This window comes from Diabrotica undecimpunctata, chromosome 8, assembly GCF_040954645.1.
Source record: "Diabrotica undecimpunctata isolate CICGRU chromosome 8, icDiaUnde3, whole genome shotgun sequence".
Lineage (NCBI taxonomy): Eukaryota > Metazoa > Arthropoda > Insecta > Coleoptera > Chrysomelidae > Diabrotica > Diabrotica undecimpunctata.
The window spans coordinates 73,211,216-73,234,051 of record NC_092810.1 but is presented as its reverse complement, the minus strand read 5'-3'; the positions used below and the strand labels follow the sequence as shown (position 1 = coordinate 73,234,051).

Below are 22,836 nucleotides of genomic sequence, written 5' to 3'. Positions count from 1 at the left end.
CCACAAAGCAGCTGTAGATATCGCAAGTCGTATCTCTGCATCTTTGGAATAATACCTGTAGACTAAACAGTGCATGTCTCGTACCTACGCCTTTCATGAATCCAAACTGTGTATCTTGTATTCTCTCTTCGCATAGCTTGTTATTCTGCGATGTATAATTTTAAGAAAAAGTTTTAGTGTATGGCTCATTAGACTTATTAGGCTATGTTCTCCGCACTTTTTCGCTCCCTGTTTCTTTGGTGATGTAATAAATTCTGAAACTAGCCAATCTTTTGAAATAGTTCCAATCAAGAAGTTTAAGAAATTCAGACTATACTCCGTTTGGTCCTGGAACAATCCCTTCTTTTAGTGATATTATGGTTGCTCTTATTTCTGCCACTGGTATAAGTGGTCCTGTTTCCATAGGTATGGGGACTGGTTCTTCCTCTCATCAAAAAATAAATTTCGTATGTAATTTTCCCAGATATTATTAATACTCTCTTTGTCCACGATAACCTTTCCATTGTCATTAACAAGTTTACTTATTCTTCTGTTTTTACATTTGCCTGTAATTTCTCTTACCTTTTTATGCACGTTGAAATAGTCGTATTTACTTTGTAGAATTTCGATTTCTTGGAATTTTTTCTTCAGATCTTTCTGTTTGGCTTCTCTGATCGTATATCTCATTGTAATGTTTTATACATAGAGTTATTGTTACAGGCATATATAGGCGTCTGGGTGGTAGTTTGTAAAATGTGTTTAGTACGATTAAGTCATTTTCAGCTGCAAAGATACTCATTGTTTCTCCTCGTTGATTTCACTCTCCTAATCCATAAGGACCAATATGTTGCCTTTCTTCTCCGTTACCTATTTTAGCATTGATATCTCCCATGACTACAAGGAGTTCATGTCTCGATATATTTCTTATAAGGTTGCTTATTTTTTTATAAAATTCTGATATTTCCTTATCACTTTGGTCTGCTGTGAGTGCATGGACTTGTATAATTTTAGTGTTCATCGGTGACGTATTTATTTGTAACAAGAGGATTCTATCGTTCACTGGTATGAAGTTGTTGACATATTTGGCTATACTTTTATGTGTGATAATTCCGACTCCATTTTCATATTTACCATTTTCTGATCCTGAATAGTATACTCTGTATTCTTCTATGTCTGAATAACTTAAGTCAGGCCACCCCATTTCGCTTGTGCCCATTATTGCTATTTTCATTGCCATTTTTTTGATTGCGCATTGGATTTTTCCTGATTGAGCCATAGTCCTAACGTTCCAAGTGAATAACACCTCCAGTGGGCTTAAAAATACATACAGCTGCTTTTAGTTTTACGTTTTGGACAGGTATTATGGTAAGTGAACGCACGAAATTGGTGGTTATTGACGATACTTTAACAGGACAAAGGTAGATCAAACGGATTTTAGAACCTCATGTAGGATTATGGCGAGGAACTGTAAGTGAAAATTTTGTATTTATAGATGATAACGTCCTCATATAGGACTCAAACGGTTAATGACTATCTTGAGACAGAAGGTATTCGCTGTTTGGAGTGGCCTGCGATCTGTCCAGATATAAACACCATTGAACTTGCATGGGATATGCTCTCCAGAGCTGTTTATACTAAGGAATCATACGAAGGAATCCTCCTAGAACCCATCATGAACTTACAATTGTCTGTAAAGAAGAATGGGAGAATCTGCCACAGGAAATGATGGATTGACTTGCTGGGATTCATTCAGTTATTTATTTTGTACTCAGCCAGAGTCCTCCTTTAAGTCAATAAATCAAAATTTGTCTTTTAGTTAAACTATTTTCATCCATAGTGCCCTATGACATCTCGTACGCAACTATACGTTCATTAATAATAAAGACACTGTGTAGTGCCCTTTTGGTAATCACTTTGTTTGTGTTTTCTTTCTTAATGTTTTCGTGCTATCCTTCCCTTTCATATTTTAACGTATCACACGCTCGAATCGGACCAATAACAAAAAAGATATGATGTAATGTCCTGTAAGCAATGCCGAAATGTATGTTTTTTCTTTCACAACTATTCTACCCCCACCACAAAACGCTCAAAAAATAAACAGAATGAACCTTAGCATTTTCTTATGGGATTTTTCATGGAAAATGAAGCAGAACGCTATAGCAGCGTTTTTACAAGTATAGCTTTTACTTAATTTTATTTAATTTTACTTAATTTTACTTAATTATTATTTAATTCTACATAATTCTGTTTAATTCGATTTAATTTTATTTAATTCTATTTACCTTTATTTAATTTTATTTAGTCTTATTTAGTTTTAATTTTATTTCATTTTGTTAAAGCGTTGACGTTTGTTAAACGTCATTTTATTTTTATGGTAGGTGTATGTTTATCTTACGCAATGTAATACATCGAGCAAACAGACAGAAGAGGGAACGTAAAGGTAGTGGGGGCAAAAATGTTGTTAGACGGGAAGTGCCATTTTGAGAGGTCATATTAAACAAGGAAAGACGGTCTCTTTCCTTGTTTAAGATATAAAATTTTGTTGTATTATCGTTATTTAATTAAAACTTTATTATGCTCCAGTGTTAAAAAAGCCACTTTTATAAATTTTGGTCTCCTTTTCATAACGATTAGATTCCCTCTTTTGTCTTTTTGCTCGATGAATAAATATTTATTATACATCATTGATCTTACCTTACAATTACAGTAACCTGAGTAACCGATATTAAATGAATTGCTGTGAAGTAATAAAATTTCTGATTAATAATATTTGAATCGAGATTCGATAAACTTTTAGAAAAAATAAATTCTGATAATTCAATTCTCATATCTACAATCAACAAATTATCAGCTGATTTTGACAGCTATATCATTCTACACAATGAGATAATAAATCTCCAAAACATAAACGAATTTCTAATGAAACTTATAGGAACCATTACTTTATCTGAACTTAATATCTCTAATATAGAATTATTCACTTTAAAGGAAATAATAGAGCTTAAAGAGAACCTTCTCAAAATTTATCCCAGAAATTTAATTTCCAATAGTAATGAACACCCTTATGAACTTATAGAGTCAACAAAAACTTTAGTTTGTGTAACTTCAAATACAATGCTCATAATAATTAAAATCCCTATACTCCATGAAATTCCTTACACTACCTATAAAATCTACCCCATTCCAAACAAAGATCATGTTATGATTCTGCCACCTGCAAGCTACTATACAAATAATCAATGGTTCGACACTTGTATAGGACAAGGCGATAACATAGTCTGTTCCAAGTATGTACAATCCAAATGTAACATACCCAAAGTAGATAATTGCACAAAAACATTAATCACAGAGAACTTTTTCCGAGAAACCAGCAAAGTCATATTGCTAGGAATAGTTCACCCAATGAGAATCCAGCAGATAGAAATTAATTCAACCAGCCTCTGGACGACAGATGTACCAATAATGATTGAAGGTATCCAATTTAATAAAAAGACGTCTCAAGGCATTTCCATTCCAAAAATTGTTCCAATAAAATTAATACCAAACCATGAAAGGAAAATTGAAAAATTAACAATCCCAGAGACACATGGCCAAATTCAACCAATAGATACCATAGAAGTACTACTCCGATTATCAATAGGACTGAGCACCACTTCTGTTATAATATTTTTAACTATTTTAGCTTTCCTAATAATCTTCCTACAGTTTCGTTTGAACCTTCGAAGAGAGAAGTCAAACAACAATAACCGGCTTACCGATTTGTTATTAATTAGTGTTCAAGTTTTTGTTTTTTCGTGTTGCTAAATTTATCAAAATAATTTAAATAAGTTAGATTTTAAAAACTTCGCTCCCCCATGGGGAACGTAAAAAATAAGACGCCAGATAGTGATAGTGGAGTTATTTGTGAAAGTGATAGTTTTTCCAATATGGAAAGTACTGCTGCCGTCATGGAAATGGGAACAATAGGTGCTAAGGAGGACAAACCAAAACTATTTGACTCGATAAATCCAGATAAGTACTCGTTAAATAATTATTGCGTATATGTTGAAAAAACTAATCAGCAAAGTTTGGGTCGTTTGCATCCTATGTTTGTAGGACATATTTTACACAAAAATCTAAACGTACAAAACATTCAGGAAATTAAGGGAATAGGTAGAAATGGCGTTAAAGTAATATTAAATTCAATAGCAGAAGCTAATAAGTTGGTCACAAATAAAAATTTAAAAGAATTAAACTTAAAAGCTTTCATACCTAATCACCTTTTAGAGGTCAAGGGTCTGATCCGAGACGTTGACACAAGTTACGACGTTGATTATTTAAAACAAAACATAAATTCAAACTCAAGGGTTGTAGACATCAGACGAATGAACAGGAAAATTGAAAAAGATGGTAAAGCTGAGTATGTACCTAAGAAGACCATTGTAGTCAGCTTTAAAGGTAACATATTACCCAGCCATATATCCGTTATTGTTTATTTTAATGTGGAAAAGTTTATAGGCAGGGTCACACAATGCTATAGATGTTTGAGATTTGGACACATATCAAAACAGTGCAAAAGCAGCCAAGAACATTGTATTTTATGTGGATCTATAAAAACCGAAGAACATAACTGTTCTGAATTTAATAAATCATGTATACATTGCAAGAGTACACAGCATACATCGATTTCCAAACTATGTCCAATTTACGAGGAACAGAAACGTATTAAAAATTTGATGATAGAACAGAAAGTATCCTTTTTAGAAGCCAAAAAGCTTTTTCAATCTTCATATTCAGAAATAACAATGAACAATCGCTTTTCTGTCTTAGTAAACTACGAGGCAGATTTCCCGAAACTACCTCAAAGTTCTGGTAATAAACATGCTTTCCAGCAGCCACAACCTACAAATTCTCAACGTTCGGATAGTAGCAGACCTGTGGCACTAACCCATAACAACAAAAAACGTAAAGCCACTAGTTCTCCCTCATCCCCAAACTTACAGAACCCTCCCATGTTTAACTTCCGTTTTGGACCATCACATCCTCTTCCCCAGTATCCAAAGCAATCTACCTTTTAACCCACAGAAGGTGGTAATAAAGATATTGCGCAGGCAGTGACGGAGTGTGTCATTTATTGTTTTAAAAAATATTCACACACTTGAGGATTTAAAATCTGTAGATAATGAGAGCATAAATCAAAAAATATTTTCAGTATTGGAGGGTACCAAAACATTGAAATAAAATTCTTAGCATATATCAAAATCAAAATTATTTATCTAAATTATGTAATTCAAATGGAACTTTTTTCTGGCAGTATTTCTTATTTAAACATTAATCCAAGGTCATAATGCACTATTGAAAAAACAAATATGAACGTTTTCACTTATTTTATTTTATCACTTTTTACTTATTCGTTGGAATCAGATGTTGGAGGACATCTTCAGTAAATAAGGTTTTCCAAGGACAAACAACTCTGAGAATTTTACAATGGAACGGAAGGTCCGTTGCATCCAATAAAAATAGTTTAGTTCATTTTTTAACAGCTGAAAACATTGATATAGCGTTGTTAAGTGAAACATGGTTCAAACCACATCAAAACTATATATTTAACGATTATAATATAATCCGCCAGGATAGATACGATGGATATGCCGGTGTAGCAATTTTGATTAAAACTTCTATCTTATTCTGTCAAGTGAATATTACTAAAAATTTCAATGATAAAATTTTAGTTTGTGGCATCTCCGTTAAATTTAACAATTTAGAATTAAGTTTCTTGTATGTGTATAGGCCTCCTAAAGTCCATACTTCTAAAGATGATTGGAAAAATATCTTCTCTCAAGTTACATCACCTTGTATAATTGGAGGGGATATGAATGCTCATAACTCTTTATGGGGCTCACTGCACAATGATGCTGCAGGTCATCAAATCGTCAGCAGTGTCGAGGACCTAGATCTTATTATTTTAAATAATGGGGAACCCACATATCTTTCCAAATATGGTACTCAGAAATCTATGATTGACATTTCTCTCTGTACAGCTAATCTAGCCAGTAAAGTTTCCTGGTCCGTATCTTCAGATACCTTAGGGTCAAATCATTTTACTATAACCATGAACCTTTCCACAACTAACACATCACATGAAACAATTTATCCAAAAAGCAAATGGAATATCAATAAGGCCAATTGGTCTCAGTTCAATTACGAACATTATAATTTTCTTATTAATTGTATTAATGAATCTGCTTCAAAATCTATTCCTCAATATTAAATTCTTAAACTCAAAAATCGTCCCCCACCACCATGGTGGGACCCTGAATGTGATATAATAATTAATGAAAGAAAAAAGGCTTTAAAAGCTTGCAAACTTTCATCGAGTTTTGATAACTACTTAAAATGTCAGGAAGTTACTGCTCGAACAAAAAAGCTGTTGAAGCAAAAAGCTAAATCCAGTTGGATCAAATGGTGCTCCAACTTAAACAAAAATACCTCTTCTAAGCAAATATGGTCACAGGCCAACAAAATGAATCGAAAACCGCAGAATAGTATAAAACCTTTCAGCAATGAAGTTTTAGATGACTTCTTTAATAAAGTTTCTCCTCCCTGGGTTCAATATTTCTCTAACCAATCCGAACAAAGTCACCAATCCAATCACTTTTTGTTGAAACCTTTCACTAAATCTGAATTAGATTTCGCTCTCAAAAATTGCAATAATACCTCCCCAGGGATTGATCAAATCAAATACCCTATGTTAATCAACCTACCAAGAGCCGCTAAAGATCTGCTGTTACAGGTATTTAATGACATCATTCAAAATAACATCGTTATTGATTCATTTAAAAAAGCCATTGTGGTTCCTATCCTAAAGTCTGGTAAAGAGCCAAATATTGCAAATTCATACAGACCAATATCGTTACTTTCCTGTGTTTTTAAAACTCTAGAGAGACTCATAAAATTTAAACTGGATTGGTGGTTACAAAAAAATAATTTGCTACCAGAAAATCAGTTTGGTTATTCTGTCTTTTATTAGTTACTATACCAAGAATTTGAATACCAAGTGATTATAAAACAAAATTAAATATTGGCATTTTCATGCTATCTGTAAGTTTGAATATAAAAATACCTAGTTAACACCAAATTTTCAAATTATATGCACTCTATGCTCACTTTTATAAAAATATGCAAAATTTGATATTTTTGCATTTTTTATGCATTATATGCAAAATATGCAATTTGCATATTTGCCTAAGTCTATATATCACACTGGTGACGTTATCGATCTGGGCGTGATGACGTAATAACGTAGTAGAACTCATTTAAAAAGTTATTCAATTCTCTATTTAGTAATATAAAAAATAATATAATTATTTGTACAGGGTGGTCAAAAAAATATAAAATTTTTGAATTACGTAATTTGTTTAATACAAAATACATTTTACTGCTGGTTCATTGGAAACAGAAAAAATGTTTATTTGGCTCATTAAAATTCGTTTTATAGGGATGATAATTCTCTTTTTTAGTACACATAAAACAGCCCTTTTAGAAATGTTTGTATCAGCTGCAATTTGCCATTTGAGAAATCTCTACCACATTTAATAATATTACCATGGTACCATGGTAGAATATTTTATATTAAATAAATTGCATACTTCTCATTGTGTTCTGGTTTTATTCCCATATCCAACTTTAATTAATTCTTTGATTTTATTAATTTCGTAAATGGGACCAATATTTATTTATTTCATGCAATAAACTAGTCCTTATAATAAAATGTAAAGAACCAATAAATTTGGCCCAAGCCAACTTGATTTTTAAAAACTAGACCTTTTGCTATGGTTCCTTTTAGTTCTCATTATTTCTTCTTCTTCTAGTTCCATGACCGTTATCGATCGTTGGATATCATGTTGGCTACCATATTCGCTATCGTGACTTTATTGACAGCAGCTCTAAATAACGATGTCGTTGATTTTCCATACCATTGCCTTAGATTTTTTGCCATGATGTTCTTCTTCTACCAGGACCACGATTATCTTGGATCTTTCTCTGGATGATCAGATGTAAAAGATCATATTTTTCAGGGTGTCTCATAATGCGACCGAAGTATTCCAGCTTGCGTTTCTTCATTATATTGACCAGTTGTGTTGTTTGGTTCAGCCATCTAAGGACCTCCTCATTTCTAACTCTGTCGACTCAGCTTATTTTCAGTATTTTCTCATTATTTAGGTGGCTAATATGGAAATTTATGTTTGTCTTTTTGTACTAGCAGAAAGAATATCAGTACTAACCATTTATTAATAAACTTTTTCAAGGTTTTTAATAATAAACAAACTTAAGAACTAATGCATTTTCTATTTAATTCAGCTTTTAGAGAAAGAAATCTTCCGAGATACACAGAAAAAAATATATACGGAAAATGAAAACTGGAAATGAAAAAATGGAGTAAATAATCCATCCCCGAAATACTTGAAGCCTTTTTACTAGTTATTGGACGTAAACTGTTGTATCGAAATGGGCCAGTGTAACAAAATTAGAGGAGTTAGGGCCAACATTACTCAGCGATCGCTATACACGACGAGAACTAACTTTACAAACCAAACATAATATATTAGCATAATAAGAAGGTAGGTAAATTTTTTGCAGTAAAATATTTTTCCTTTGAAGACTGTATCTATTGTGCACATTTCGATCCTTGTTATAGTTTTAATGGTATTTTAGGAATTTTTTTTATTTTGAGTTTTTAATACGTCTGTTGGGGGAAAGAAATGGATAGGGCGGTAGAAACTCTCCTGTTTCAGAAATCTGCGACAATTGACCACATCACAGCAGATCATGCCACGTTACCTGGGAACACGTTCCCCAGGGAACATTTTTAGAAGAACATTTTCTATTTTAATTTTTAATTAGGTGTTATCAAATTTGACATTAAAATATGTTGCTCTGATTTAGTAGCAACTAATTAAAAACTCAACTGTTATCGATAAATAGAAACATTTACAAAAATTTTTAATTAGGTGAATGTTAAAGATAAAGATGTTTATTCATTATTACATTTAAAAAATCTAAATTATTGCAGTTATGTGAGATATTGTGAAAACAATAATTTAATATGAACATTTTAAAGATCTTTTTTCTTATTTTAGTTTTTGTGATTGGAGCCAATGCCAACATTTTCGAAACGATAAGTAATATAACAATCGACGTGCAAAAGAAAATTGACTTTCTTAAACGTACTAAAGATACTGTACAGTTTGTAATTAAAACTACTTTCGATACGGGTTCAACTGCTGCTAAAGACATTGTGAAAGAAGTCTTTGACTCATCGAAGATACCTCCTAGGATCCCAGTGCCTAGTTTAATAAAAGAAACTGGTTATCCCGTAGAAAGTCACTTTGTAACTACTTTAGATGGATACATTCTTAACATACACAGAATACCTCATGGTAAAACCGAAAAGCGCAAAAATGCTGTTGTATATTTGCAACATGGTATTATGTGTGCTTCATCTGATTGGGTGCTATTTGGAGAAAAACATGGGTTAGCTTATATATTGGCAGATCAAGGTTATGACGTGTGGATGGGTAACACTAGAGGTAAGATTTATTACTAAATTTTTACTTTTAATTACATAAAATAACATTACATAAAATCGGTATCTTGCACTACTTTTAATAAAACTAAGCCACAATTTAAGTTTTAAATAAGTATATTTTTGACGTTTCGATTTCCACTTTGGAAATCGTTCTCAAAATACAAAACATTGACAAATTGTACAAATTTTGTTTTTTTTTGTTACTTGGTGAAAAATTCTTCTAATAATTTAGTTTTATCTGAGTCATTTATATTGACAATTCAGATATATATTATACATTTTAAAGTAGACAACTTTAAAATGATATTGCCAATATTGCTTAGTTGCGTTCCTGGGGCGACTTTATTGCAAAATAGTTCATTCGATTACATGAAATCAACTTTAACTTGGGAATATCCGTCAGAAAAATCAGAGGTTATAATTCATCTTTAAAAAGACAACCACATGCAATGATGACAGTAAAATTCTCCTGTTGATGATTCCATAGTAAATCAAGAGAAAAAAAAACAGGAAAAAACCTCTTAATACTATCCCGACATGGTAAGCATTTGGTTTAACATTTAGTTTACTCTCAATAAACACCAAACTCTGATTTTATAGGTATATTATTTAAAAACATAAATTATGTATCCTCCATATGTTATTGACTTACTAATAGTGATATTTTCTATTTATTTGTTTCCTGTTTTAATATGGGTAACCAGATTTTACTGCATTTTGCCGAGGAATTTGCAGCGTAGTTGGTCTCATTTATTACAATTAGAGCAGCTTCTTTAATTTCCCTCTTTTTACCATCCGTTTCTTTCACGACTATACTTTAATCGTCCCATTGAACCTTACGTTTATTTTCCCATGCGTGGTTACATATTTGAGATCTATTAAATTCTCTATTTTTAGTGTAAGATTGATGTTCACCAATTCTAACATTTAATTGTCTTGATGTTTCACCTAAATAAAAATGATCGCATTCACAAATTATTTTATAAATACAATTCTTTGCTTTTTCTTTATATAAAGCAGATCTCAATATGATTTTTGTTTTAATGTTGTTGAAATAATGAATTTATCTACTATCGTTTTAAGTTTTTCTGATAATCTTTTTATGTATTGTATTGTTATTTTCCCCGTAATATTTCTTTTGGATGCTGTAGGATTCGTTTTCAGTTGTTCCATTCCTTTTGGTCGATAGTGGAAAATTCCTTAGTTATAAACGATAAAGGATAATCATTTTTTAATAAAACAGATGTTAAAAAATGTTTCTTTTTTAAGAACGAATTTTCGTTAGAACAAGTAATTTTGGCTCTATCGTAAAAGGATTTAATTATTCCCCTTTTTTTTATTGATAATATGAGGTGATTTGTAATTTAGATATCTGTTGGTGTGTGTTGGTTTTCTATACACCTGAGTATTATATCAAGTATCGTTCTTTGATATTAAAACATTTAAGTTTTAAAGACGAATCACATGCTATGATTTTGTCTGACGGATATTCTCAAGTTAAAGTTGATTTCATGTAATCGAATGGAGTATCTTACAATAAAGTCGTTACAGGAACACAACTTAGCAATATTGGCAATATCATTTTGAAGTCATCTATTTTAAAATTTATTACAGTAAAACCTCGATATAACGGACCTCTATTTAACGGACTTCGGATATAACGGACAAAAAATCCGGTCAAATGTAAAAAAAAATAAAAACATACTGTTAATATTACACATGCGTCTCATATATGTAATCAATATGGCATAAAAAAGCAAACTTTTGGACATAAAAAAACAAAAACAAAATAAATAAATTTGCATTCATGTGTGATGTAGAAGAGCATAGCAATTTTGGAAAACGAATGAAATTGGCATGTGAATTTTCACTGGAAAAAGCAATCTTAAAATGGTATGGCCAACAACGTTCTAGTGGGATCCTGGTCCGAGCAGTCGAATTGAAATTTGCTGCAATTAAATTAGCAAATCATATGGACACACCAGAGCAAGTGATGGATGGCTCTGGAGCTTTCGTAAAAGGCACGGAATCATGAATAAAAGAATTTACGGTGAAGCTTCAACTGTACCTAAAGAAGAAACAGAACCTTTTAGGCAAAAATTAGTAGCACATATAGCAAGTAAGTAACGAAATGCTATTACAATCTTAGATTTACAATGTTGACGAAACTAGTTTGTTATGGCGTACTTTGCCTGAAAGCGCACAAGCCTCCAACTATGAAAAATCGGATTCTGGAAGAAAAATTAGCAAGTACAGGATCTTGTCACTGCTTTGTGCTAACGCTGATGGATCGCATAGATTGATACCTGTAGTGGTTGGCAAATCTCGTAAACCTAGAGTTTTAAAAGACATAATGCATCATATGCCCCTTTCATATTATAGCTCTAAGAAGGCATGGTTCACCTCAAATATTTTCAAAAAAAAGGTTTTTCAAAGAAAATGTACCTTCAGTGAGAAAATTTCAAGAGGAGAAATTGGGAATACCGTCAGAAGAGGCGAAATGTTTATTGCTTTTAGACAACGCTCCTGCTCACGCTTCTGAAAATATTCTACGTTCAGAAGATGGAAACTTCAGTTGTATGTTTTTGCCAAAAAATACAACATCGCTTATTTAACCCATAGATCAGGGACTAATTTTGGCAGCCAAACGAATATATCGCAGAAAGTTTGTAGACGAAGTAATGGTTGTATTGTATGATGGAGATAATGCAGAAGATACAAGAGCGCAACGTACCTTGCAAAACTTAAAGTCTTACAATTTAAAATCAACAATTTTCAATTTTGCTGCAGCATGGAAGGAGGTGAAAGAGCAAACATTAAAAATGGTTGAAAGAATTTATTTGATCGCCAAGATGCAGACATAGATTTAGAAGGGTTGAAAGTTACTAATTTCTGTAATAATGCCGGAGAACATGTAGCTGAGGAAGATGTTTTACAATCGCTAGAAGTAGATGAAGGTGACCCTGGGTATACCATCATGACTGAAAATGAAATAGCAGTTGAAGTTATGAACCTTAAAAATGAGGACGGAAGTAAAGATAGCAAACAAGACGACAAAACAAGACTGTTAAAAATGAAGTTATCAGAGGTAAGATCGCATCTCGACGATCTAACATCATTTATTGATTATTAAATTAAACTGTATTTAGGGAGTTGATCATAGAAAAACAGCAAACATGGAAAGAGCAAACGAAACTTGTTCAAAACGGGATTACCGACAGCAATCGCGTCGATATCCACAGCAACGTCACTTCACGGCGAATATCCGAAGGCAATTACTTAAATAGAATTTTGTTTGTAGTTTGTAGTTTTTATATATATCTAATTACAGTGTATATATATATATATATATATATATATATATATATATATTTTCAAAAAAAAGTATTTTGAATATTTTAACCATATTTTTATATAACGGACTTTCGGCTTTAACGGACACCCCCTCCCCCCAAGTAGTCCGTTATATCGAGGTTTTACTGTACTTATATCTGAATTGTGAATATGAATAAGTTAGATAAAATTAAATTATTAGAAGAATTTTTTACCAAGTAACAAAAAAATAAAATTTGTTTATTAAATCAACGTTTTGTATTTTGAGAACGGTTTTTGAAGTGGAAATATACTTATTTTAAACTTAAATTGTAGCTTATTCCCAATAAAAGTAGTAATTTCATTAAGATGACATAAGAAAGTAGCTTCAGAACATTAACTCTCCTTTGTGTACTTTTTCTTCGAATGTTGTCTGCATATGCAATTCACCTTACTCCTATAAAAAGTACTAATTAAGATTAAGTTTTTATTGCTTACCAGGAAAAAAGCTTTTCTAACTTGCTTAGACAAATTGGTAACTGAATATATTTATCAGATTAATATTATCCGAAACACAAAAATAGTAAAATAATTAATGAGAAAATATAAACTGATATTAATTTAAAGCTTTTTTGCTCTTTCATATGTAAAAAAATCAATTGTAATCAAATTATATAACCAAGAATTAAAGGGGTAAAAATATAGATCTGTATCATCGACTTTTCATTCTAATTTTTTTTGAGCTTTCTACAACTATATTAGCTAGAGTGTATTCAAATTATATTTATAAACAGCCTATTAAAGACTTTCCCATAAAAAAACCTAAGGGCTGACACTGAGGAGTAAGCAAATTGAGACCTCAGTGCCGTTTGACGGTTCTTGTATTTATACAGAACAAGATACTGGTACGTCACGAGTGAGGAGAGTAGGCAGATTGAGACCCCGAACTCGAACGGAACCGTATTACTCTTGATAATGGCTACAAAATGGGTGCCGAAACGTCGAGTTTTCAATTCTCAACGCAATTCTTCCCGAGAACTTAGTAATTTTCATTCATCTGACCGCGGAAATGTCCATCCATTCGTCTTCTTTGATGGCTCTATCTCTCATTATGTGCCGTACATTTTCTTCCCAGGCAACTGAACGCCTTCCCCTTCTTCTTCTTTGTTGTGGTATGTAATTTAGAGCTTTCTTTGGCCATATATCTTCATTCATTCGCTTCACGTGACCATACCACACTAGTTGTCTCGTTTCAATTCTGTCTACACTGGAATATACAGTATTTATCCTCCTTCTAATATCTTCATTCCTGATATGATCTTTTTTGGATACACCACACGTTCTCCTTAGAAAATTTATTTCTACTACTTCTATTCTTTTTCAATCTTTTTTTGTGATCTGCCAAACTTCTGCCGCATAAGTCATAATTGGCTCTTCCAAGGTTCGATAGATTGTCGATTTTCGTTTCTTGTCTAATATCTTTAGACAGAGAGTTTAGAATGTTTACCGATTTTTTTTCCAGTTGCGTTCTGTTTTCGATATCTCTTTTGGTAGTGTCTTCTTTAGATATTATAGATCCGAGATATTTATATTTATTACATGTTTTTGTGTTTCTAATTTCTAACTCTGGATCTTCTTCATCATCTTCTATTTTAAGATACTCTGTCTTTGACATATTCATATTTAGGCCCCTTTTTCATATTCTTTTTTTAGTTTTCTAAACATGTAGTCCATGTCTTCCTCATCATTTGCGAAAAATAGATCAATGTGAAAAACTTTCACCAAGCGGCACCTAACAGAACCGTATAGATAAATAGGCTTAGAAAGGTCGAAGCTTAACTCATCCATAGCACTAATGATAATGATGATGATGAAATCAACGAAATTTCCGAACATCTACCAGACTAACTTTTCTTTTTTAAGGTGGTTTAGATCTTTAGAAGAAAATAGCATCATATTATCCACATATCACCTAATGCGAAAAGTCAGTCCGATTGCCCAGCGAGCAGGTGGACGAATTGATTTAACTTCAGTGTAAGAATTTGGTGAAATCATGGTTTATGTCCCAACCAAAAAACAAAAGTCTAACGTAGTAGTATAAAATCTAAATGAATCTGCTACTCAGATTAAATTACGATAAGGACTTGTGATTCGATGTTTTTTTTAAGCCGTCTGTTTTAAACCGATCGTACAGTGTCAAGATAGCTTCTTATAGATCTTCAATTTACTTATGCTACCCATTTCAGTCTACTCGAGAAGCATAGGTTATGGTATGCAGTCTAGTTTGCTGCCATGCGTCTAGTGGTACCAGTTTTGTTGTGCAGGAAAGTGCACCCTGAAATATTCTTTCATAATCTCTTCGTCATTCTGAGTGTATGTATTTACCTGACTTAATTTAGATTAAAGGATTACTTATTGGATGGTCCTTTGATAGAGCTTTATAGAGCCTTAACATCTCTGCATCTCTTTACAATATCTTCTATGATGTCTATTCTTCACAGGAATCACTTTTTGGCTTCCTCAGTTTCTTATTGTACTCAGTCAGTGATTGTGATAATCTCCCCAGTCACCTAATCTTTTGGCTTACATTTTCGTCTGACTCCTGTTCTTAAAACGCTGACATGACAACCTTTTGAAATTGTTCAGCGGCCATGTCTAGGTTCGGTGTATGCAATATCGTCCCTTTAACCCTACCTAAATAATATTTTAGGTCTACTTGAAATGCTTTCTAATTTATAGTTACCTCTTACTTCAAAACAGATGTGTCGATGTTCTAAACCACACACTTCATCTGATAAATGCCATTTTTTTAGTTCTAGCTTAATTTTTTAATTCACATGTATCATGGCCATTGTTATATCACGTTCCACCTTTTGTTGTTGGGATTTCGAAAGTTCGTTTGTTTTCTACGTTTAGTATGTCTTAATCATATTTCATCACAAACTACTGCCGATGATCAATTGCAGTTAACTTTTTCTACAATCTCTCAGTGTCTGTTCGAACTCCTTTGGTTGTGGTTGTTCGAAATTATGATGTGGAAGGTATTCTCATCCGAGAACTATCTTTTTCATACTTTTAGTTTGATTTTACCGGAACCGTCGCATTGGTTATACAGATTTTCTGTGGTCCACGTCCCAGCCTCCGTTTTTGCCTCTTTATTCATTCTCTTCTGTTGAGCTCTAAAGAGGCATTTTTTGATCACTGCCTCAGAGCCTGTTCCTCTCGGAACAACTTCTGGCTCAGTTTTTAGGGCGGAGACACAATTCGCGACTAGAGTCACCTCTTTGATTGTTTCCGGTATCATTTATATTTATAAGCTCAGAAAAGTTACTCATTTGTGAGCCCTCTTCTAATCTATCCCCTTTTGTTTTATTTTGTTGGCTATTTGTTCCTATGAGTTGGGATGGAATACTGTCAGACACGATAGTGCGCCCTTATCGTACTAAGGCTATAATCCCCTAGTAATAACCAGCTCTGGAGCATCGCTTAAGGAACATTTTTTGGCATGTTCTTTGTATTCCCTAGGCACTTTTGTCTTACACTTTGAGATTAAGACTCGGTGTTAATCAATTCATAGATCTCTACTAGATAAGCGTGTATGTTTAAAATCCCGAAATATAGGTATAATGTTAAAACTAACTATACATTAACGTTTTATATTTTATAGGTAATTTTTATTCACGAAATCATACGACTTGGAATCCAGATAAGGATGCCGAATATTGGCAATTTAGTTGGAACGAAATGGGAATTTATGATTTACCATCAATGATTGACTATGCGTTAAATATTACAGGAAAACAAAATCTCTATTATATAGGACATTCTCAGGGCAATACAGCTTTTTATGTCATGGCTTCTGAAAAACCAGAATATAATAAAAAGATTAAGCTTCATGTAAGTCTTGCTCCAGTAGCCTATCTTAAAAATACTGTTAGTCCTTTATTGAAACTGCTGTCTCATGTACATAGCCCTTTGGCAAACCTGATGGAATTAGCTGGAAAAAACGAATTTTTACCCGAAAATGGACTTACTAGTAAACTTACTAACAAAATTTGTGGAGAAAATATCGGAAAGGTAAATACACTTATTGATAAAACTATTGAATATTTTTGTCATTGTTGCTAAAAAATAATTTCGAATTATTGAAGTGATATATGTAAGAATGATTTTCATTTAGTATATGGTTATATTCACTTGATCTAAAATAACTTCCTAAAAACGCAAGCGGCTACATCTAAGAATAAAGTAAAAAGTAAAAATACGACGCTTTCTACTTGTTCGAAACCAAAATTCAAATTCTTACTTAACTAAATCTGTGCCTTCTACGATTTACAAAGCAAGCAGACGATGAATGGACCGACATGCGGAAGCTAATGTTGGATTATACATTATATCGATTCATCTAAGCAAGAACTTCTCATGAACTGGCTTCTAATAGTCTAAATACGAGTAAATAAAGATATAGAAAAGACAGTTAAGATTTGATTTTACGTATAGTGCATCTACAATTGGCTTATACGTATTTCGTCCTTTCGGGACTCGTCAGAGCGACTCAGTAAAAAGCCATAAATGTGAAATTAAATATTTTCCGTGAAAGGAAGTAATAATCGAATAACTTAACAGCAGGAAGCATATTGGCCGATCCCACAACGTACGGCATAGGAAAATAAATACGAACCTCCGATTGTAAATTTAAACTAATTTAAACGTTATTTACGATTCACCCTAACCTGACATTTTTACGTTTTATGTATTTCTTATTTTCTATTTATATTCAAATAGTATTTAGAATTTTAAAAAATTGTGTACTAAATAGAACATTGGTTTTTAATCTTACACAATTAGTAGATTTAAAAAATCGCCGTTTTAAGTACAGTTCATAACGCGTTATGAAAAGTCAACATAACTCAGAACACTATTTACTTAGCTATAGGGAATTCTTATGAAACTATACATTATTTTTGGCGGACAATTAGAAAATGCAATAAAATACAGGGTGTCACATTAGCAAAAATATAATTTTATACGCCGCAATAAACATTATATGATCATCCAACATTATTATATATGTATATATTTATATATACGAAACTTATCAAATATTTTAAATCAATGTCTAATGTCTATATTGTAGGTCTTATGCAAAAATATTTTATTCATTATGGTCGGATTTAACCCTAAACAATTGGATGTCTCAAATTTAGGTCTTATACTAGCACACTATCCAGCTGGTGCCGCAACCAAACAAATAATTCACTACCAACAAGAAACAATATCCGATAGGTTTTGCAAATACGATTTTGGAGAAATAAAAAATTATCAATTGTATAATCAAAGTCACCCATTGCCATATGATCTCAGTAAAATTTCTGCCCCCGTAGTCCTTATTTATAGCCATAATGATTGGCTGACACATAAGATGGACGTGAACAGATTATCCAGGGAACTCGGCAATCTTAAGGAGATATATTTGGTCCCAGATTCTAATTGGAATCATTTAGATTTTATATTTGCTAATGATTCACCAAAGATTATTTACAAAAAAGTTGTCGATCTGTTAGAAAATTCTTAAATTAAATACTTAGGCAGATTAATTTGTTTTATTTATTATTAATTGTATTAATTTTTTATTACTTCATACAAAACATTTAAAGAGGATCTAATTAATTAAGAAAATTATAGACTTATCAACCAAGAGAACAGACAGGATCCCGAAAATGTTATGAAACTAATGACCATCTACAAAGCATAGAAACACTAATAGATAAATTAGTGGAATACAATAAACCTCTAGTTCTAATATTTATCGATTTTAACAAAGCCTTTAACACAGTTGAGCTAAGTAAAATATTACAGGCGCTTAAAAAATGCAGGTTAGACTATAGGTATACAAAATTATTATACAATATATACCTGCAGGCAACAACCACTGTCAAATTACATAGTAATAGTAATCGCATAAAAATAGAGCAGGAGGTTAGACAAGTAGACCTAATGTCACCTAAACTCTTTAATACTGTGCTGGAACATGCTTTTAAGAATTTGGATTGGCTGACAAAGAAAATAAAAATAAATGGAGAATATCTAAACAACTTACTCGCCTATAAACTCGGACAAGATATTGAAGACGGTGACTAATACATTTGCAGGGATTGCAAATTGGCAAATCTAGCTAGTATCAGTAGCGTACTGTAGTGCACAGTGAGCGTGTGTGATTTTTGAAACGATATTATAGTGAATAGTGGAAAGTTTCCACTGGAAACTCGTATATATAGAATTATATTATTATTGTTAAATATATTTAAATATATTTCGTTATTTAGCGGTGAGTACATTAAACAGTTAGCTGTGAAATTTAGATTTATTGATTTGCCATAGGTACTTCTTATGTTAAATGAAATCATGAAATGACAAGTAACACATTAAACGCATTGTAAAATTTAATACAAAACTATTAATTGGGAAAGTATGTACTATTTCTTTCATATTTTTACATTTAATATTTTTCTGTTACGGTACTGTAATGTTATCTAATTCAATACTGTATTCTAACGACTTTGGTAAAATATATTGCTTCCTGTTATTTCGTAAAATTGCTAAACTGGCTATCTCATTTATTATGTTTTAAGTACAAAGAATTTGACTTGCTTTGTTATTTTTGTGGCACCAATATACACAAGTGTAAGGTTTTGTATTACAGTAACAATTAGCTTAAATTATCGCCACTCAAAATCACAGTACAATAGGGTGATTTATTGATGTACCCTCTTTCACCCAGCGGCCAGAAGGTTCTTTTCTGACCTGCAATCTCAAGACACTTCATCCCAAGACAGCGAACGAAACACACCAAGTTTTTTGGCTCTCTTGCCAACGAGCCTCGGCGTCCTGACGCGGTACCAATGATATTCCACTGGCTAAAAATACGACTCCAATATTTCAAAGGGTAAGTCTATATTCTTTGTACAAACAACAATAATGAGTATGGCTAGTTAATTTCGTAATTTACTGACAGTTGTATTTGCTATTTTTCGCTCATTTATTTACAAACAAAATATTGCATTTTTTCTTCATTATTATTTATCTAATATCATTTAACCAGCGACCTCTTAAGTTTTATACAAAACATTTGGCTACTTCGACCGGATGATAAATAATTATAACTTTGATTCAATTAATTTCATTGTGTGTCAATTAATTCATTTTAATTAATTGTTTTTTTTTTCTTTTCAATTTAACTTTGATTCGGTCCTTCGGCATTATTTTTAAACTTAATTTACATAATTAAATTGGATCATATTTACACAGCAATTTTTAAATTTATTTCTATTTTTATAATTCATAATTTCAGTAGGTAAAATACTTTTATATATATTTTGATTAATATCATACATTAATTATACATATATATCACATTTACGATTGATTGTTTTACATTTTTACATTGTTTTGTACTGATTTTCGTGAATTATTTTCATTCTACTTGTACAATACTTTCCAACTCATTCTGTACGTCTTGTTTGTTAACTTAAACACATATCTTTTGATTTTCTTTGTTACTATACCTTTCGTTACTTACTTTTTAATCGATATTCTTACTTGTTTGCAATTGATTTTGTTTAAAACCGTTCACTTCTTTAAATCTAAATATTCTCTTCGTGTTGATTTGTTAATTTATGTTTGCATTGTCCTCTCTTTCGTGCTTGTATCTTACAATGCTCAACAAAATGAACAAATTCAACTTTTCGCGCCATACTCGGCATTCTCTAGATTCAAGGAGGCCTATGAAACACATTCAAGTATCAAAACCACACGCCTTTATTATTATTCGTAGCCAGGGTAGATTTTCATAAATCTCACAATCTTGTTTCGATTGAATTTATTGTCTTCTTCTACTCGCTTTCGATTATCGCTGTCTTATTTCAATATTTCGATAAAATCTCCGTTACTTGTGGTTTCAGTAGTGCCACAAAGCACCCTAAGGTAACTAATCAAGGTGTTAAATGTGTCTTGTGTTCTGGTTATCAGTCATATAAATGTTTGTATTTTTTGTGACTAAACGGCTTCAAGAACTTTTCTCGATGGTTAATCCACATAATTCTTGTATACGTGGCCTGATTCCACCTCATTCGAAACGACGAATTGCACGGTTGGCGAATCACGGTCTCGCGTTTTGCTTCGTTTGTTAACCAACGCTCAAATTCATCTTGTTCCTTTAGACAACCACTTCTTCAAATGCTAACATTTCTATTTTGCTACACAACCACATTTAATGTCCTCGTCTATTTCTTTCCACATAGTTGATACAGATCAAATGTTTTCGCATCTTTCTTATAATTCGTATCCTGCTAGATATAGGCTCCATAGCCAATTTTATTTCCGTGATCTACCAAATCACGCATTTTAGTAATCAGATCTTATAGACATACTCATAGAGTTTGAATTGGTTTTTCGTTTCGTAAATTCTGGTCAAAATTCTTGGCAAACCAAATCATTCTGTGCCCTTAGAAATCATTTTCAATTATGTTCTATAAGGGCAAGTCTCTATTATTCTACGACTTATTCTATATTTTATTTCACATCTTTCGTTACTTCTATGTATACAAACATAGATCTTTATTGTTAGTAAAACTTGTTAGTTTTGTCCCAACACGACGAAGCTCGTGAAGGATATTTCTCAGTTGTTGATTTTACGAAAATTAACAAGCCGATTTTCTGTTATTTCACCGTTTTTACAACCCAATCATCTTTATTTATATTTTTCTCTTGTTTATACTCGCTACTTATTCTTTATTCTTATGCATATCTTCATTTTGTATGCTAGAGAATCGCTTCAGGAAACTTCCGAATCTCAAAGAAACATATGTTGCATTCATGGAAGATTATGTTACTTCTCAACATATGATGCCGGTTTCTGAATCCGATTTTAAATCGATTATTTCTTATAACTCTGACACAGTTTTCAAAAAACAAATTTTTAATTCGTACTGGCTTCGACGCCAATCTATATGTGTAAAAGGGCATCTCGTTCTTTACTTAATTTTCGATATCTTCGTTGTTGTTTTATCTGCGATATAAAGCAAACGTATCGACAAATTAAAGTAAATAAGGAATTTTGGAACTATAAAAGGGGTTCTCTGGAGATCGGACTTTTTAAACCTCTCCACGAGTTTTTACTACGTATCGTTACTAACGGTACTTCTTCGTTTTCTTTCGCTTATAAACTCTACAAGAGTAACGCTTAGTTTTTAATGCTCGATGGTTTTCCGCTAGGCAGTGGGCCAGCAACCATCTCGACGGACTTACGTCCGAATCACGCTACAAGTGATTCTCTTTGATCTACTCACCTTCTGCAGTGAGAACGCTTAGTTTTTAATGCTCGATGGTTTTCCGCTAGGCAGTGGGCCAGCAACCATCTCGACGGACTTACGTCAGAATCACGCTACAAGTGATTCTCTTTGATACTACTCGCCTTCTGAAGTGAGCACTCGCTTAGCTTTTAAAGCTCGATGGTTTTTCGCTAGACAAATCGACAACGTCAGCAACCATCTTTAATCATTTTCAGGCTTTGGCTTAGACATTTTGACATGTTGTTCGTTGACAAAGAGGAACCTTTCATTTTTACGGTACTGGTCCTAAATTGGAATCCTACGACTGATTTCTTTACTCATTTTTTTGTCCCTTTGACAAACCGTTCACAAAGCGGGCTATTCGTTTGTAAATCAGTCGTATTTTTGTTGCTATCCTCTTGTTTTTATTCATTTTCCATGTCTTTTTGCTAGTCAAACGTCTTCTAAAACCGTTGTGGTACTTCAATGTATCCTGCGATGATGAAACATCTGAACAGATACATCTGACCTCTGTACTTGTATGTGTTACATTTCTGGTGTTATTTCTATACAGGAACATCTATCGCAAGATCGGAGCTCTTGGCAGCTATTCTGCTGACTGATCTAGTCACTTTTGTCAACGAATCT

The 22,836-nt window shown here is 32.4% G+C and overlaps 1 protein-coding gene across 1 annotated transcript; it reads left to right on the top strand.

Moving 5' to 3' along the window:
- Window positions 1-8,978: 8,978 nt before the first annotated feature.
- On the top strand, window positions 8,979-18,452 carry LOC140447694 (lipase 3-like). The gene is made up of 3 exons (XM_072540493.1): window positions 8,979-9,548; window positions 16,527-16,936; window positions 17,997-18,452. The coding sequence occupies exons 1-3, from the start codon at window positions 9,065-9,067 to the stop codon at window positions 18,432-18,434; spliced, it is 1,332 nt and encodes a 443-aa protein (XP_072396594.1). The 5' UTR covers window positions 8,979-9,064; the 3' UTR covers window positions 18,435-18,452.
- The last annotated feature ends 4,384 nt before the right edge of the window (window positions 18,453-22,836 follow it).